The sequence below is a fragment of the Lolium rigidum genome, chromosome 2 (genome assembly GCF_022539505.1).
Source record: "Lolium rigidum isolate FL_2022 chromosome 2, APGP_CSIRO_Lrig_0.1, whole genome shotgun sequence".
NCBI classification, from domain to species: Eukaryota; Viridiplantae; Streptophyta; class Magnoliopsida; order Poales; family Poaceae; genus Lolium; species Lolium rigidum.
This window is the reverse complement of record NC_061509.1, coordinates 41954347-41971005: the sequence shown is the minus strand read 5'-3', so window position 1 is coordinate 41971005 and position 16659 is coordinate 41954347. Positions and strand designations below refer to the sequence as shown.

The window sequence follows — 16659 nt, the reverse complement described above, 5'->3', positions numbered from 1 at the left end:
GACCATAAACTGAAGTCACCATGGAGGTTTACGTGAGAGCGAGGAAGGGCAATGTCTTTAGGTCCGAGCATCGGCATCAGTCCACGTCTTGAGCAGGAGATGTTGTCCGTGCCATTGGAGGGGCGCCTTCTCGGAGCTTCCATTGATGCACAACAAAAGTGTAGGCGACTAATCCATCCGGGAGCTCCAGGAACTGGCGTGGGGTTCGAAGGATCCGCCAGCCGATGCCAAGAAACGAGGGGTGAAGGGGCACCCAACATGAGATGGTCCACTACATTCAGAGGTGTCGCACATCACGGTCTGAATCCATCGCTAGACAAGGATTCGAGTGGAAGAAACAAACCTCGGGCGCCTTTGGCTCTCCCCAGGATGAACCTAAAATGATCACGTCACAACAAAACAAGTTGCGTTGAAGCAAAAAAAAAAACACTAAGAACGACCAGTCGAAGAGCCGAATAAGTTCAACATGAACGAAAAGTGCAGTAGATATTACAGGATACGATGAAGCCAAGCCAAGCTAGACAGTCGAAGAGTTCATAAGTTGTGTACTCTGGGTAGAATTGGCACAATGGTTCACATGCAAGAAAATGATGTAAACCTAGTTGCAGCATATATGCTTAAGCCTTGAATTTCTGAATACGGAAGGGGTGGCAGGTCTTCTCACCGACAACACAGATCTTCTCACCTTTACTCGAAACTGAATCCTGTACACAAAATGAAGACATACGTGAGAGTCTGGTGTATCTGCATTAGTAAAAGATGATGCTCAGTTACTTCACGGCAAAGATGAAGATACTGGAATTCTCGAACAGAGCTCGGCAAGTATAAGGGAGATTCGCTTAACCAGGTGAAACTTATATTAACATGAATTTGAGAAAAAAACATCGATTATACTTGGTACGGCCATTTCTAGCTGTTAATCTAACAGGAAAACATCTACCTGGCTCCCAATGAGAACAAAGAAAATCATGAGAAATTAGGCCATGGAAATATGAAAAAAGAAATCATGAGATTCATGGCATACACTACTACTAGACATGTCATGTACAGATTTTTTATGTTTGAAGAAAATGTTATGTAAGCTGTAAAGACTTTCCGGGAACAAAGTGAGGAATCACAAGCAGATGGAGTGCCAAGTAAATTAGCCCATATCTAAGGAGCCTATAATTTTTTTTTGTTCACTAGGACCAACCATTCAACGACACAATACACCAAAACATTGTATTAATACACATATTTGAGCTAATCAACATGTGAAGATAATGTATCACTACTGTGAACTCATCGATTCAGACATTTTCTGCTAGTGCCCACAAGGCCAGAACTAATCAATAAGTGTAGTGCACATGTTGTGTTACAACTACTGTTTCTGCAACACGGTGAAATTAAAAATCATTTGCCAACAAAATTGGCTGTACTGGTTTTTTCCTTTATGCGACAAACCAAACATGGTCCTACATAATTCAGGAGTTTCTTCTTAACCGTTTGCTTTCTTATTTACTTTTCAGAATACAGAAAGCACACAAAGTGTTACTAGTTAGCTTACGTATGTTGTATGCACACAGGAATTTCAGAACTTTGAGAATTCTCCCGTCAACCACATCACACTTGACTTCAACTATGCTAAGGTGCTCTGATGTTTCGGGCAGCCTCTCCACCGAACTGTAGATTCCTTTCATTTCCACCATATGATTTGGTCCCTATGGTAAGCACAAATAGTTAACCAAGATAATAATCAATAATAACTAAAATAGTGCATTAATTGTCAATTTATAAGATTTATACCTTGGAGAAAAGTTGAAGAGTGAGCTTCTCTAGAACTGGTGAGTTTTTCAGAACGCAAGCTAGTGGACCCATGTCAGGAGCCTCACACCAGTACTCATTCAGTACTAAAGTCTTTAACTTGCTGAATGTCGGGCAGTGTTCCAAATCTCTTATGAAAATGAACTGGAAAATAAATGCAGAAAGTAAACAAATCAAGTAATCCTTGCTGAATATGCGAGATGATGATCTAAGTACTCCTAATTGGTGAATCATGTCCAGCAACGATGAAGATATCGAAAAGCAAAAAAGGATAACATAAAAGGAGTAGGAGTCAAAGATGATTCCCATACCTTCCCAGGTTCAGACATCAACTCTAGATGTTTAGCACTTGAGATACAACCCAGAAGTATGGTTCTGCCGTCACCGTTAGGAACACAATTCTCACATGAAATGTTATTAGTTCCACAGAAAACACCAGAGTCATAACTCAAACAGTTATCCTCGCAACGATGACCAAGATACACAAATGCAGTCTCTAGCGACGCCATGTTTTCAAGAGTAGGGGTCATACCCGAGAAGCCATCTAGTTTCAGAGAGACGGGGCCCGGAGTAGAAAGATGGACCTGCTGCCCTGAGTCAGCGCGGCAATTGGTGATGCTCAAATGCTTCAGGGTACGAGACAATATCACATCAACACTGATGTCACATACGGCCATCTTCAGATGCTCCAGTGCAGGACAGCTAGCGAAATCAAGAAAGGCCTCACCTAGGCCTAGACCTTGAAAGTCTAATGTTCTCAGATGCCGGGAGACAAGAGGAATCTCGTCTAGGTAGAGATAAGGGTCATAGATATGAAAGGTGAGCACACGGACTTTGCACATGACGGCGAAACGGGCCCATAGTTTCAAGTAAGGCTGGTCCTCCTCCGAGAATGATCCGAGTTTGATCTCAACGGTGTCTAGGTCGGTGCGCTCACGCAGGATCAGAAGGTGGTCCACAAACACCCGGACTTCTTCTGCTGGCACTGGACCGTCAAGGCCGGTGATGCGCAGGCCTGTTGTGTACCTCCAGAGGTGGCGCCAGCGCTGGGCGAGCAGGCAAGTCTGCACGGCCGCCTGCGCTGGGAGGAAGGAGAGGACGTGGTGCAGCAAATGGTCCGGGAGGGAGCTTATGAGGTCGGCGCCTCTGGCCGGCGGTGCACTCTCGTGCTTCTCCCCGGGAGGCATTCCGTCGAACAGGTCGCCGGTGTCGTCGGCGCTGCGAGGCCGAGAAACAATAAGAGGAGGCGAGGCGGCAAGGGTGGATAGACTGGGATGGGAGGGACAGATGGATGCCTTGCGGCGGCGCCGCCTCACCTCATCTAGCAGCCGGCAAGTCCACTCGTCACGAGCGCCGCCGCCACCAGAATCGGAGGATGAACTCCCGCCTTCCTCTGAAATTCGTGGGCGGTGACCAAGGCGGTCGAACCACTTCTCAGCAAGAAAAAGAGGGGTGAACCCTGTAAAAAATATATACATATTATTGTCAAAAAAAAATATATACATATTTTAGAACCGGAAATTCACTTCTGATCTGGGTGCATATGATCCCTTTATCTTGAATAAAAGCAAATTTCAAGATATTAAAAAATCCAGGAAAAAAGTTGTCGCATGTATATCTCCACATTCTATATGAGCACCTAATGTTTAGTTGAAAAATGACATTTTTTTGTACCATGTGTTAAGAGCACAAAAATATCTCAAAAAATGCTTTGTTTTACTCCCTCCAATTCATATTACTTATTTTTTCACAAACTTTTGTGAGTGAACATAGAATGTTGAAATGCACAGCCAAGATTTTCTTCATAATTTTTTACATTTTAGAATAAATTTAAAATGTATTTTTCTTAATAGGTGCATTTAGACCTATGAGGCAAAACACCATGTCCAATCTAGAAAAATCTGCTTTGGCCCATAGGTGTAGACGCATCCGTTGTCTAAAATAATACTTTCAAATGTCTAAAAGTTCCAAAAAAAACATTTTGGGTGTACACATTCTATATTCACACACTAAGATTTGCAAAGAAATGGAAAATTTTATGGGTTGTGTAAAAAAGATAATTCTCGGTGATTCACAATAGCTTTTTACGTGGCATGTTTTTTATTTTTTTACGGAGGGCACATAAAATGTTTTTTTCCACAAAATTTTGTGAGTGAACATAGAATGTCAAATGTACATCCGGGATTTTTCTTCATAATTTTTACAATTTAGAATAAACTTAAAATATTTTTTTTCTTAATAGGTGTTTCTATACATATGAGCCAAAACACCATGTCCATGTGCTCGATGCCTTCCTTAAAAATATTCCACTCCATGAGTGAGCACGAATGCACGATGGGTACCATTTGTTCCACTCCACTCAATGTAACAATATCCTCTAGACCATCTCATTTTTAACGAGGAGTTCCATATTCACGTTACCATACACGATAATACACAGATTCCATAAAAATATTCATTCACACTTGTGATGTCGTACAATAGGATCCGAAATGCTTTTAGACGAAAGAAATTTGAACTGTATTCCTTTTTTTTAGCAGAGGAAGTGTTTTGGTAAAAAAATAGGTCAGCCAGACAGCCACCGACCGGGCCTTACTGGGCTACAGGCCCACAGCATACAGTAGTTAGGGCCTGGGCCCCCAAACCCAGCCTATCCCCGTCAAATCTTCTCCTCCTCGTCGTAATCCAATCCACTCCCTCCGGCGAAGAAGGCGACGCGAGATGGCGGCGAGCACGTTCATGGGGTCGCCGTCGTGGCTCCGCATCCGGCTCCTCCCGTCCGGTAACCCGCGCCTGGGCCGCCGCGCGCTCTCCTCCCGCGTCCGCGCCTCCGCCTCCGCCGACGTCGTCGGCGGCGGCCCGGTCCGCGTCCGCTTCGCGCCGTCGCCCACCGGCAACCTCCACGTCGGGGGCGCCCGCACCGCGCTCTTCAACTACCTCTTCGCGCGCTCCAGGGGCGGCAAGTTCGTCCTCCGCGTCGAGGACACCGACCTCGAGCGCTCCACCAAGAAGTCCGAGGACGCCGTCCTCAGCGACCTCGCCTGGCTCGGCCTCGACTGGGACGAAGGTATTCGCCAGGGCTTTACCTACAACGCTTGGTTGCTCGCTAGCTGATGGCTAGATTTCTGCGCATTGCCGCTCTGGATTGTAGTCTTCCACCAAAATGGAGCATAATTCGCAATGCTTATATTTACTTACAAGAAATCTGCAATGGTGGAGCTGCTCATTCGGTTCTACTAGAGTGTTGGATGGCTAAAGCAGTAGAATATTTTACCTATGAATCGGTGTGCTCACCTGTGTGTGTATCTGCTTAGGCCCGGACATTGGCGGCGAATTCGGCCCGTACCGCCAGTCGGAGCGCAATTCTCTGTACAAACAGCACGCCGAGAAGCTAATGGAGTCTGGTGCAGTTTATCGCTGCTTTTGCTCCAACGAGGTATACTTCTCCCCAACTATTGACCTGCATGTTCCCCAACTATTCCAGTTCCACATATATGTGGCAAAATGCTGCTTTTGTTGGCTCTTATGATCATGGGAATCTTTGGCTCCTCTGAGTAAAATGCTTGGATTGTGTGGGTCTAATGAAAAATTGATATGACTTATCCTACCATGACCACTCACAAATGAGTTGGTTAAAACATGGTCAACAATTGATGGCATTAATTTTATCAGTAGACTCATCACCTGACCTGGATGTAATATTCTCTGATTAAATATTAGCTCAGTTTGACAAGTGTTATTCGTACATCATTCAGGAACTTGAGAAAATGAAGGAAACTTCGAATCGCATGAAGCTTCCTCCTGTATACATGGGGAAGTGGGCAACCGCTTCAGATGCAGAAGTACAGCAGGAGCTAGAGAAAGGCACGCCTTATACTTACCGTTTCCGAGTGCCGAAAGAAGGTTTCCTGAAAATTAATGACCTTATTCGTGGCGAGGTAACGACGTAAAGCATATGCTTTGACATTACTAGATTTGAGTTAATTTTAAGCTCACTATTGTTGATAATTAATAAATGCAAACTGTGCAAAGTGATATACATACACTGAACATCGGATAGTTTTATAAAGGTCAGTTGGAATCTAAACACGCTTGGTGATTTCGTGATTATGAGAAGCAATGGCCAGCCAGTGTATAACTTCTGTGTCACTGTTGACGATGCTACCATGCGCATATCTCATGTTATCAGGTAATAAAAAGGTACCAAGAAGATATTCGATTTTGGTCCATCTGATGGTCTGGCCCTGAATTCATGCATTTTCATGTTCTTTTCCAGAGCCGAAGAGCACCTACCAAACACATTACGACAAGCTCTTATTTATAAAGTAATCTTCTGCAACTGCTTTTATTACGTGTCATGTTTATAGTCTTGACCTTCAAAATGTCCTTCTCAACTTAAATGTCTACTGCAATCTTATCATCTTCCGCAGGCTCTTGGATTTGCAATGCCTTTATTTGCTCATGTCTCACTCATTCTGGCTCCTGATAAAAGTAAACTGTCTAAACGTCATGGGGCTACTTCTGTGGGGCAGGTAAGTAACTGACTGTTGGAAATACTTGGTGTTTACCTGCATAAAATATGTGACTGCAAAGATGTATTCTTGATGTAAACTTTAATTGTCTCTCTTGTTGAACTAATTACTGGTAACTTCACTATTTTACGAGCATATTTTACTTTTGTAAGGTGAGAAAGTGAAACACTTTTTTGTTTTTCTTTCTCCGAACAGTACAAAGAGATGGGCTATCTGCCTCAGGCGATGGTAAATTATTTAGCACTCCTGGGCTGGGGTGATGGTACTGAAAACGAGTTCTTCACTATTGATGACTTAGGTTAGTTTATCAACTCTTGTTTCACTGGGCGATTTTGAAAATAATAAGGACCTTTTTGTGCCATCGTTTCTCACTCTGGTGTTCCATCACTTGCAGTTGAAAAGTTCACTATAAATCGCGTCAATAAAAGTGGAGCAGTCTTTGACGCAACAAAACTAAAGTAAAGCAAAGATTCTAACAGTTTACATATTGCCAGGAACTTTCTCACTCACTTGAACATGCAAAGTTATATACATGCTTCATTGATCTATTTTGGCAACAATCTGGTTTATGTATAGATGGATGAATGGACAGCATCTACGCTCACTTCCATCTGATTTACTCATCAAGGACTTCGAAGATAGGTGGAGGAACACAGGCATTCTTCTGGAGTCTGAAAGTGGTTTTGCTAAAGTAAGATTAGATTTGTTTTTCTCACACTACTTGCTGAAGGGTTATGCCGACACATTTGGTATTTGGTTCTAAGAGTTTCTGTTTCTTTCTGACAACTACCAAAACAAAACTATGTACGTGGCAGAATGCTTGTTTATTCCTGATTCATCATCAACAAGTCATTTTCTTTCATTTATTGCACCATTAGGAGGATTTAGGACTAATTGCTATCTTGGAAGGCTTCAATAATAATGTGCACTATTTTGCGCAGGAAGCGGCTGAGCTTTTGAAGGAGGGAATTGATTTGATAACAGACGCTGATGCTGCCCTGTGTAATTTATTGTCATATCCCCTCCATGACACTTTAAGCAGGTCTGCAAAACAGTGTAGTATATCAAAATTTGATGCATCACTAACTCTTTATTTAGCTTTTTCCTGAAACTACCTCCAAAATTGTTGCCAAAGATGTAGTCTTGTAAATTGCTTAGGCTGAGTTGTTTGTGGTAGGCCTGTTCCAGTGAGTAACTTTTTTATTCGCATGTTCTTAAACTCCAGTGATGAAGCTAAACCTGTGGTGGAAGACAAACTTTCTGAGGTTGCTTCGGCTCTCATTTCTGCATACGATAGTGGTGAGCTTGGTCAAGCACTAGCTGAAGGCGATGATGGTTGGAAGAAGTGGGTGAAAGCTTTTGGCAAGACACACAAAAGGAAGGTCAGTACTAATGATGTCAATTGTGGTTTGCTTTTGTTGCCAGCCAAACCAGTCAGCATCAAAAACATTTTTAATTGAACTGACCCAATACATGCATAGATTTAGTACACGTTTTTTTCAGCCCTACATAATCTGTAACTTCTTCTAGAAACAACTACCTCTATCACCCAATCTATGATAGCTAGAGATAATAAAAGTGTAGCTAACTAATAATTACTCCATAGTTTGATGGAAACCTTGACAATCCTGGTTGGTAGCAAGCTCCTGATTCAGCTCCGTAAATACCGATGTTATCTAGTCATATACAGCTGAAAGAAACAACTAATATGCATTGTGTTTGTTGTATCAATCTGACCAGGGAAAATCACTATTTATGCCTCTCCGAGTACTGTTGACCGGGAAGCTTCACGGGCCTGCCATGGGCAACGCCATACTCCTGGTGCACAAAGCAGGCTCCTCTGAAGTAGTAGGCCCTCAGTCTGGTTTCGTGAATCTCGACGAAAGGTTCAAGATCCTGAAAGAACTGGATTGGGAGTCGTTCCAGAAGGAGCAGGAGTCCCCTGCTGAATCTGCCGTTCCGGTGGCTTCGTAAAATTTTGTGTGGAATTCAGATCACCCATAGAATGTGAGATAGTAACAGTTTCTTGTTTTCATTTTACGTGTTCACGAATTTGGGTTTCTTACTTTTTTTTTCTTCTTTTGTGTGTGTAATGGATATTGAGGACTTGGTCCATCTCGATGTACCTTTTGTAGGTTATTTCTGTACTTTGGGTTGCCTATTTCTGTACATGTTATTATGTCCGTCTTACTAGACCGTAATAACAGCCCATGGCTTAATAAAGTGGGTTTTCTTATATCGCATCACAGTCTGCAATGCAACTGCCAAATTTGATGTTCTAAGATGTTATGTATGCCATATTCGTTTTTATCTCAAATGGAAAAAATATTTTACATTTCAAACGTTAAATAATTAACTTCTTGAGTTCTGATTTGTTTTTTTTTTTGGATAAAGCATTGGCGTACTTCATTGATTAACAGAAACATACAAGTTTGACACGACTTCTATGGCATGTTTAGTTCAAAGAAATTTTATAGAAGTTTTGGAGGATTTCATTTTTCGGGTATTTTTCCTACAGAGCTTGTTTATTTTGTAGGATTTCAAACCATAGAATTCTTTTCCTGCGGTCTTTGTATGCAATCTCATAGAAATTTTTCCCTGGCAACCTCATGAGAAATTTTCTTAATTTCCATGATTCCTTAAGAAAATTAATGCTTTTGTTCCGTCAGGGCAACCAAATAACATACATATTCTCGTGTTTTCTTCCTGTATGATTTAACATGTCATGACATTTTATTACCGCGTTGTTTCTAAAATCGTGCGAACTAAACATGTCCTTGATCTATGCTACCAGATCTCTTAACGAGGTCCAAGGTCCATGGACACGTTGGCCAGTGGTGGTGTGCGACGACAAAATTAGGAGGGGTCAATTTCTCAGCGCAAACTGTTAGCCTGGACCAAGGAAGCAGCATGTCTCCCATCAGTCCATTTCCTAAATTTCATGGGCTAAATAACTAGGTTTTATTGTTGGAAGGCTAGGCCGCAATCCGGGTTGGTCTCCATGACCCTCCGCCACTGTTGTTGGCGGAGAGCCATGGGAAGTTCTAACTTATAGACATATCTTAAAATACATACTCCCTATCAAAATGTTTGAAATCTTGACAGGAACACAACAACAGTTGACACCGATATTCTATACAAACATGTAAGTGTACACCTTTTTAGCACGAGTCACACGAGGATTTTCGCGGGGTAAATCGATAAGATACTACTTTTTTGCAGAGGAAAGGTTCCAAGTTATTATCAGAAATATTAGATTGTGTGAAACGACTTATTAAAACTTGTGGGTTTTGCATTTTTCTGAAATCTTTGAAACATGCAGGTGCAAATATTCTTGCTGCATTTTCCGATACTCATTCATGTTATTAATATTTGCATGGATAAGACTTCTCGTGATCTAACTTTGTAAGTATCAAACAAGAGACAGAAGATAATTTAATCACTTCTTCTATATGACGTGGACAGTTAAGAGAGGATAACATCTAAGTCCTAAGTGGAGTTATGGTTTGGCTCTTAGGTGCATATATGCTCCCTTTATTTTGAAATGGTCTTTGATATATTGAAATGTCAAAAAAATCATGTGAAAAATTCACGTGTACATCTTCACATGCTACGTGTGCACAAATTCTTTCATGTTTAATCTTTTTTACATCGATCATAATAAATATGGCGAAAAATCGATATTTTGGAGTACTATCCGACTGCAGGTTTAACATAATTTTGGAGTCTTTTTAACAGTTATTTTAAACTGGAAGGAAGGAGTACCCAAAATTAACTAGATGTAGAGTATTTGCTAAACCTGGGGAATTTGGTTTCCATTTGGGTTTTAGGTCTGTGCTCCAAGACTCGTGCCACTACTTTCTCGCCCGACCTCTCCTTTTGCGCCGCCGCCGCCGCATCTTTACAGCCCGCGAAAAGCTCGCCGGCGCTACCGCTCCGTGCCCCCTAAAACCCTAGCGGCGATGGCGTCCTCCATACTATCCGACTGCTCCTCCTGCGCCACCTCCCGCCTCCTCCCCCTCCGCCGCGCCCTCCACCCGCCGCCGCCCCGCTTCCGCCCCTCGCCCGCCTCGGCGCCGTCGCTGACGAGGCCTCTCTCCGCCTCCCCAGCCCCGCTCCCTCTCCTCCCCCGCGCGCGTCGCATGGCCGCGCTCTCCGCCGCCGCCGCTTCTTCCGCCGACCCAGGTGCGCGCTCTCACTTCCCCTCCCCGCTTCACTTCGGGAGCAGTTTTAAGTACTCGCTTGTGTCAGACTTTCTGTCAGTGAGCAACGAATGGTACTGTTTTTTTTTCCTGTTTAATTAGTTCCAGTGTAACAACGAATGAATTGCCCGAAGAGACTTTTTACCTGCAAATCTTATTCTACCTTACGTTGTTCATGTCTTATAATCATGTCGATGGATCGATTTGCTTGTGCAGCGACTGCCCTGGCCGACGCTTCTGCCAAGATCATCGACGGGAAGCTGGTGGCGAAGCAAATAAGAGACGAGGTCGGCGTCGAGATCGCCAGGATGAAGGAGGCCACCGGGGTGGTGCCCGGGCTGGCGGTCATCCTAGTTGGCTCCAGGAAGGATTCCCAGACCTATGTGCGGAACAAGAAGAAGGCGTGCGAGGCGGTCGGTATCAAGTCGTATGAGGTCAATCTGCCGGAGGACTGTTCCGAGTACGAGGTTATCAAGAACATTGCGACCTTCAACGAGGATCCGTCGGTGCACGGCATCTTGGTTCAGCTGCCCTTGCCTCGTGTGAGTTCTCAGTAGTCACTACTCTATGGCTTGTATAACAGCTGCAGAACCTGTTGGTGCATCTGACTGGCATATTTGTGTCTTATTTTAGATTTTGCATGTCTAGCGACTACGTACCTAGATGTTATTTAGCGCGCCACTGAAAAATGTTTCAGACATAATAGATCTGTTGACACTTCAATTATTACAAAATTCATCTATCCTACACCAAACATTTCCATTTATAATTTCGAGTAACCGCATTTGGTGTTGTATGATTATTAGAGAAGCCATCTGATTACATTCTTTCGAACTCGCGGATAGTACAGATGAACACATTATTATTTGGTTAATGGTCATATGTCAATTGTGGTCCTGTGTTTGTTGTCAGCTTTCTTTTCCAGTTAACTATCTACTCTGATTCTTGAGTTCCGATGTTCACCCATATATTGTAATTTATTTTCAGCACATGAATGATGAGAACATCTTGAATGCTGTTAGTATCGAAAAGGATGTTGATGGCTTTCATCCACTGAACATTGGACGACTTGCGATGCAAGGCCGGGACCCATTCTTTGTTCCATGTACCCCTAAAGGATGCATGGAGCTGCTACACAGATATGGAGTTGAAATAAAAGGGAAGAGAGCTGTTGTAATTGGACGAAGCAATATCGTGGGGATGCCTGCTGCCTTGCTCTTGCAAGTATGAACTATTGTTTCATTAAAAAATAGTTGGAGCTGCTTTATTCCAGTGTTTAATCTTTTGTTTCATGATTATTAGAAAGCAAATGCAACTGTGAGCATTGTACATTCACAAACCAAGAACCCTGAGGAGATAACAAGACAAGCAGATATTATCATCGCGGCTGTTGGAGTTGCTAACCTGGTCAGAGGGAGTTGGATAAAGCCTGGAGCTGCTATTATTGATGTGGGCATCAATCCGGTTGATGTAAGACACCTACTCCCTCCCTTAGCCAGAACCTTTTCAGCTTCTTTTCCTGGCCTTTTGTTTTGTGTGTGTTAAGGTGATCTTATTACTCTTAACATACACCTGTCCCTAACAGAAATTCTTCTTTTACTACTAATGTGCTGTGCCCCTTGCAGCACATGTATTACTTTTTTCCTGCATGTTTTACTTGATGCTGATTTGAAATGCATCAGGATCCATCAAGCCCCCGCGGTTATCGGCTCGTCGGAGATGTCTGCTATGAGGAGGCTTCCAAGGTTGCAGGAGCGATCACACCAGTTCCCGGAGGTGTCGGGCCAATGACAATTGCGATGCTTCTGTCGAACACACTCGAGTCAGCTAAGAGGATCCACAACTTCAAATAACTGCACAACCCTGAACCAAGAACTTTGGAGAGTGCTTGCTTAACCTTTGGTTTGGTCTAATCTACCGGGCAAGGTTTTGCCAACTGTTTTATGTGCCTTTTGTTCGACCAGGAAAGGTCAACAAAAGACGTAGAATAAATTTTTGTTAGGGGTGAGAAATTTATTCATACTTAAAACTGTACCTGTGTTCCCTAATGTTCTATGAAATCCCAGTTCAGTCTGATACAAATTAATTGGGTTAAATGGTGGGCTCCCTTGGTGATTTGGCAGGACAGGAGAGGGAAGGAAACAATAGCTCCAAGCTAATCTATACAGTTGGATACTGGATTTTATGAGCTGTCTCAACTATTTTATGTATGGTATGGTACAGTGCACTCATATGAATATATATGATAGTTTGTTGGTTGTGCTCCTAACTGCTCCCACTCACAGCTGGATGGGAAGTTAGCTCATGAACCGTTTCTGTTCAGACAAGTAATCAGTACAGTTTGTAGACCACATATGTAGTCATGACCTTGCTTGCATTTTAACGTAGGGATGCTTGATAGCTAATCAGTGGAACTACCAAATAAATGAAGGCCTCTGCAGGAATTCAAGTGCTTTTTTGTGTGGTTTTTTCTGCAAAAGAAAGAATCCCTTATATTTCCAACCTATAATTATCAGTTTAAACTGAATCAGAAATGAATAAGTTTTCTACAAAGAAACATGTATCTCTATGCACAACTGAAACTATATGGTTCAATACTCAATATAGCTCACCATGCATCGTATCATATGAGATGTCAGCTCAGGATCTTGATGGCTTGTCTTTCAGCCAACATATCTTACTCTTTTCCTTTTTCTGGCTAGAATGCCTAGTGCCTGAATGACACCCTAGAAAGAAAGCGACACACCAAAAATTTGTGGTGTGATGTTGGTAGACATGGATAAAATAATAAGAAAAGGTGGAAAATGATTAGATAAGAGGACAAGAGCAGTTGCGCAACCACCTAGTGGATTGTTGCTTAAGATAGCCGTTTGTGATTTATTAAGTACTTGTATTGTACCCTACGAAATTGCTGCAAACTCTGGTGAAATATATGCGGTGGAAGGAAGTCATTCGTTTTTTTTACTCCCGTTGTACTAGGGTTTGTAAAAGACATAGCACAGAAGAAGAGAAACAATGTCTAAAAAATATAATAGAAACAATGACACAAAGATGTCTTACAACTCTTACACTATTTTTCAATTACTCCCTTCTGGTCCAAATTAATTTTTCCAGTACAAGTGTATTCCTGAGTTGCGCCAATTGATTTGGGCTGGAGGGAGTATCATAACTTCACTTTTCGATAACTAGTAATATGCCCGTGCGTTGCACTGGGATAATAACAAGATGCATAGTTAAATTTGATTCAAACGTTATATTTTACAGAGTCACATAAGTTGTATTCCTCCATCATACTCTTCCCGTTCATGTTCCCCTAGCTCCTTGTCCAATCTAATAATCTCCCTCGGTCTGGTGCTGACTTGTCTTTTCACTGTCAGGCATGACTTTCTGTTCACCTACATGGTGCAAGAGCGGATTGTGATCATCAATGTTTATATCTAAAACATAAGAATCAACTTCTAAATGAATCAACGATTTCCAAAATATCTATTGTGAATGATTGCACCACTATGTGGTTATCATATAAGAATATTTCATCAACGAACAAGGGAACTTGTTCTTTATCACTGCACCGGAATGATAATGCTAATTTCAACAAAGCTTCAGATAGAAGCCCTCAGGTACATACAACAACTGAAAATAATTTTAACTCGCCAATGTCTGAAAATAATTATGCAAGTCCTACTTTTGCAAATAATGTAAATGGCTACCACCAAAGAAGTAAAATGGTAGATGACAACACATAGAGCCTAAAATATCCATGAAGTGTGAACAAGGGTCAATATCGGAAATTCAATTCGGAACATGGGAGCATATGCTCCTGCCACCGGAAAAATATTTTGAAATGTTTAAAAAATTCGAACAAAAAATTTCTTGCTTACGTATCAACATTTTACGTGCGCAGACCAAGTCTTACGAAAAACCGACATTTTTTGTGACTTGTGCGAAAAAGATAAACAAAACGTCTCATACACAACCATTTTTTACAGAAAAATTTATCTTTTTTACAGATGACACTCAAAATGTCGGTTTTTTGTGGAACCACTTTGTGAACGTGTAGAATTTCGAGATGTATCTACTAAATTTTGTGTTCAAATTTTTCAACATTTTAAAAGTGCATTTAAAATGAAGTTTAAAAACCGGGAGCATATGCTCCCGGGTGCCAAAACACCACTCCCGGTCAATATCAAGTTCATATGCTTCCGATAAAGAGTATGAGCTATTTGTAGGCTTCAAATATCTAAAGCACTTGCCAGCCTTAGAAAAAATCACTTTACTTGTACTCTGTAACAGATTTACATAGTACCTCTATTTGTTTGTCACTCATTAATGAATTACTGATTTTCAGGATGAAATGGATAAAACTGATGTGTTACCTAGCAGTGAGGAGTTACCTAACCTTCAAAAAATATCACGATAATTATAAAAGACAAGGTCTCTCCCCCTCCTAACACCACATGTTTGAATGTTCTTTCTCTTTCTTTTTTTTGTCTCAACATGTCTTTCAGGTCGCATATTCCCTCTCCCTCGGCTACACCGTCGCTCCTCCCATTCTCGCCACGATACCTACAACCATAACACATTACTTAAATGGAGAAGAAACCAACACATGCAAGGAGATTCATACAACATGCCAAATTCTTAGACGATTGGATGAGATATCATGCAAAGACCTGCAACATGTGCTCAGTCTCCAACATCCGATTCTCATCCTAATTCTTGACATCTCATGGTAAATTCTGGAACAAAACAATACATAACCATATAAGATGTTGCATGATGACATTTTATTATGCAGTTAGCATCGATCAAAAATTATAGGGGAAAATAAGACTATAACTATGGCTCCACCTATTTGAAGTTACAGTTCCCAAATTCCGTGACACTCATTTACCTCAGCATATAAAAAAATTTCAAGGAAGTTAGGTTTGTATGCTGATTCCATACTATCAAATATCGATCAACCAACAATTTGTTTCTTTCTTGATCATCATTAACTAAATTATCTTGAGATGAAAAAACTTATTGATAAAGCCAATAAACAAAATTATCAGTGTCTAGAAACATCAAACCCTCCATAACAGATCAAGCGTCCATAAATACATCAACATGTATTTCTGACTGAAGTTAACAGTAAAAAAGGGAGAAAATAGGATTGAATCATGCCATGAATTAATTCGCGTACACTTTGTTTTTCCACGCATACATATCACAGCCCTAGTACTGTAACATATCATATACACTAAAGAAATTATGGAATGAGTGAGGCAATTGTATTAACAAAGAGCACTCAGTAGCCCTGTATTATTTTGTTTGACTGCAGAGAAATTAGATTTTATACATCTGATCCCTTTTACGTGCACCATTTCACCTCTCCCCTTCACCATGATGATCAAGAAGTATTGTCAGCTCAACCACAAGTGCAATGGCAAAATACAAAAGCAGATGCATCGTGTGTATATACATATGTAGCTCAGTCTAGTTAGTTAAAATTTTATGCAATGTGCTTGATAACTTTCTGAATGAACAGGTAGAGTGCACTATGGAAAAATCTCTATATAAACAATTATGAGGCGTTGTTGCCATCAAAAAGGGAAAGTCATTTGGTCTACATAATTGGTCTAGCAGCACAACTAAGAACTCACACCTCTAATTTCTGCTTGTTACAAGTCTGTAATAACTTAACAGTCTAGGAAAGATCAAAAAAAAAACTTATTACTTAGCTTCCCTAAAATAAGACCTATATAGTATTACTAAATTATCTTGAGATGAAAAAACTTATTGATAAAGCCAATAAACAAGATTATCAGTGTCTAGAAACATCCAACCCTCCATAACAGATCAAGCGGCCGTAAATACATCAACATGTATTTATGACTGAAGTTAACAGTAAAAAAAGGAGTAAATAGGATTGAATCATGGCATGAATTAATTAGGGTACACTTTGTGCTTCCACCCATACATATCACAACGCTAGTACTGTAACATATCATATACACTAAAGAAATTATGGAATGGGTGAGGCAATTGTATTTTATTTGACTGCAGGGAAATTAGATTTTATACCTCTGATCGTTTTTACGTGCACCACTTCACCCATTGCTCCCCTTCACCATGATGAT

At 41.3% G+C, this 16659-nt stretch overlaps 3 protein-coding genes and 1 long non-coding RNA gene across 4 annotated transcripts; 2 read left to right on the top strand and 2 right to left on the bottom strand.

Moving 5' to 3' along the window:
* Positions 1 to 461: 461 nt before the first annotated feature.
* LOC124689598 (putative F-box protein At1g49610) lies at positions 462 to 4118 on the bottom strand. The gene is made up of 5 exons (XM_047223103.1): positions 4058 to 4118; positions 2115 to 3262; positions 1786 to 1947; positions 1547 to 1700; positions 462 to 704 (listed from the first exon to the last, which is right to left on the bottom strand). Exons 1-5 carry the CDS (start codon positions 4116 to 4118, stop codon positions 688 to 690), a joined length of 1542 nt encoding a protein of 513 aa, XP_047079059.1. The 3' UTR covers positions 462 to 687.
* A 391-nt stretch (positions 4119 to 4509) lies between these two features.
* LOC124691657 (glutamate--tRNA ligase, chloroplastic/mitochondrial) lies at positions 4510 to 8569 on the top strand. The gene is made up of 12 exons (XM_047224933.1): positions 4510 to 4870; positions 5118 to 5239; positions 5559 to 5741; positions 5874 to 5992; positions 6080 to 6128; positions 6234 to 6335; positions 6531 to 6633; positions 6730 to 6793; positions 6912 to 7026; positions 7277 to 7377; positions 7561 to 7717; positions 8076 to 8569. Exons 1-12 carry the CDS (start codon positions 4525 to 4527, stop codon positions 8307 to 8309), a joined length of 1695 nt encoding a protein of 564 aa, XP_047080889.1. The 5' UTR covers positions 4510 to 4524; the 3' UTR covers positions 8310 to 8569.
* A 1728-nt stretch (positions 8570 to 10297) lies between these two features.
* On the top strand, positions 10298 to 12725 carry LOC124686317 (bifunctional protein FolD 4, chloroplastic). Its single transcript, XM_047220284.1, has 5 exons — positions 10298 to 10520; positions 10754 to 11079; positions 11525 to 11761; positions 11840 to 12007; positions 12220 to 12725. The coding sequence occupies exons 1-5, from the start codon at positions 10298 to 10300 to the stop codon at positions 12388 to 12390; spliced, it is 1125 nt and encodes a 374-aa protein (XP_047076240.1). The 3' UTR covers positions 12391 to 12725.
* A 1997-nt stretch (positions 12726 to 14722) lies between these two features.
* On the bottom strand, positions 14723 to 15360 carry LOC124686316. Its single transcript, XR_006997787.1, has 2 exons — positions 15211 to 15360; positions 14723 to 15103 (listed from the first exon to the last, which is right to left on the bottom strand). It is a non-coding gene; the product is annotated as an uncharacterized LOC124686316 (long non-coding RNA).
* Between the last annotated feature and the right edge of the window lie 1299 nt (positions 15361 to 16659).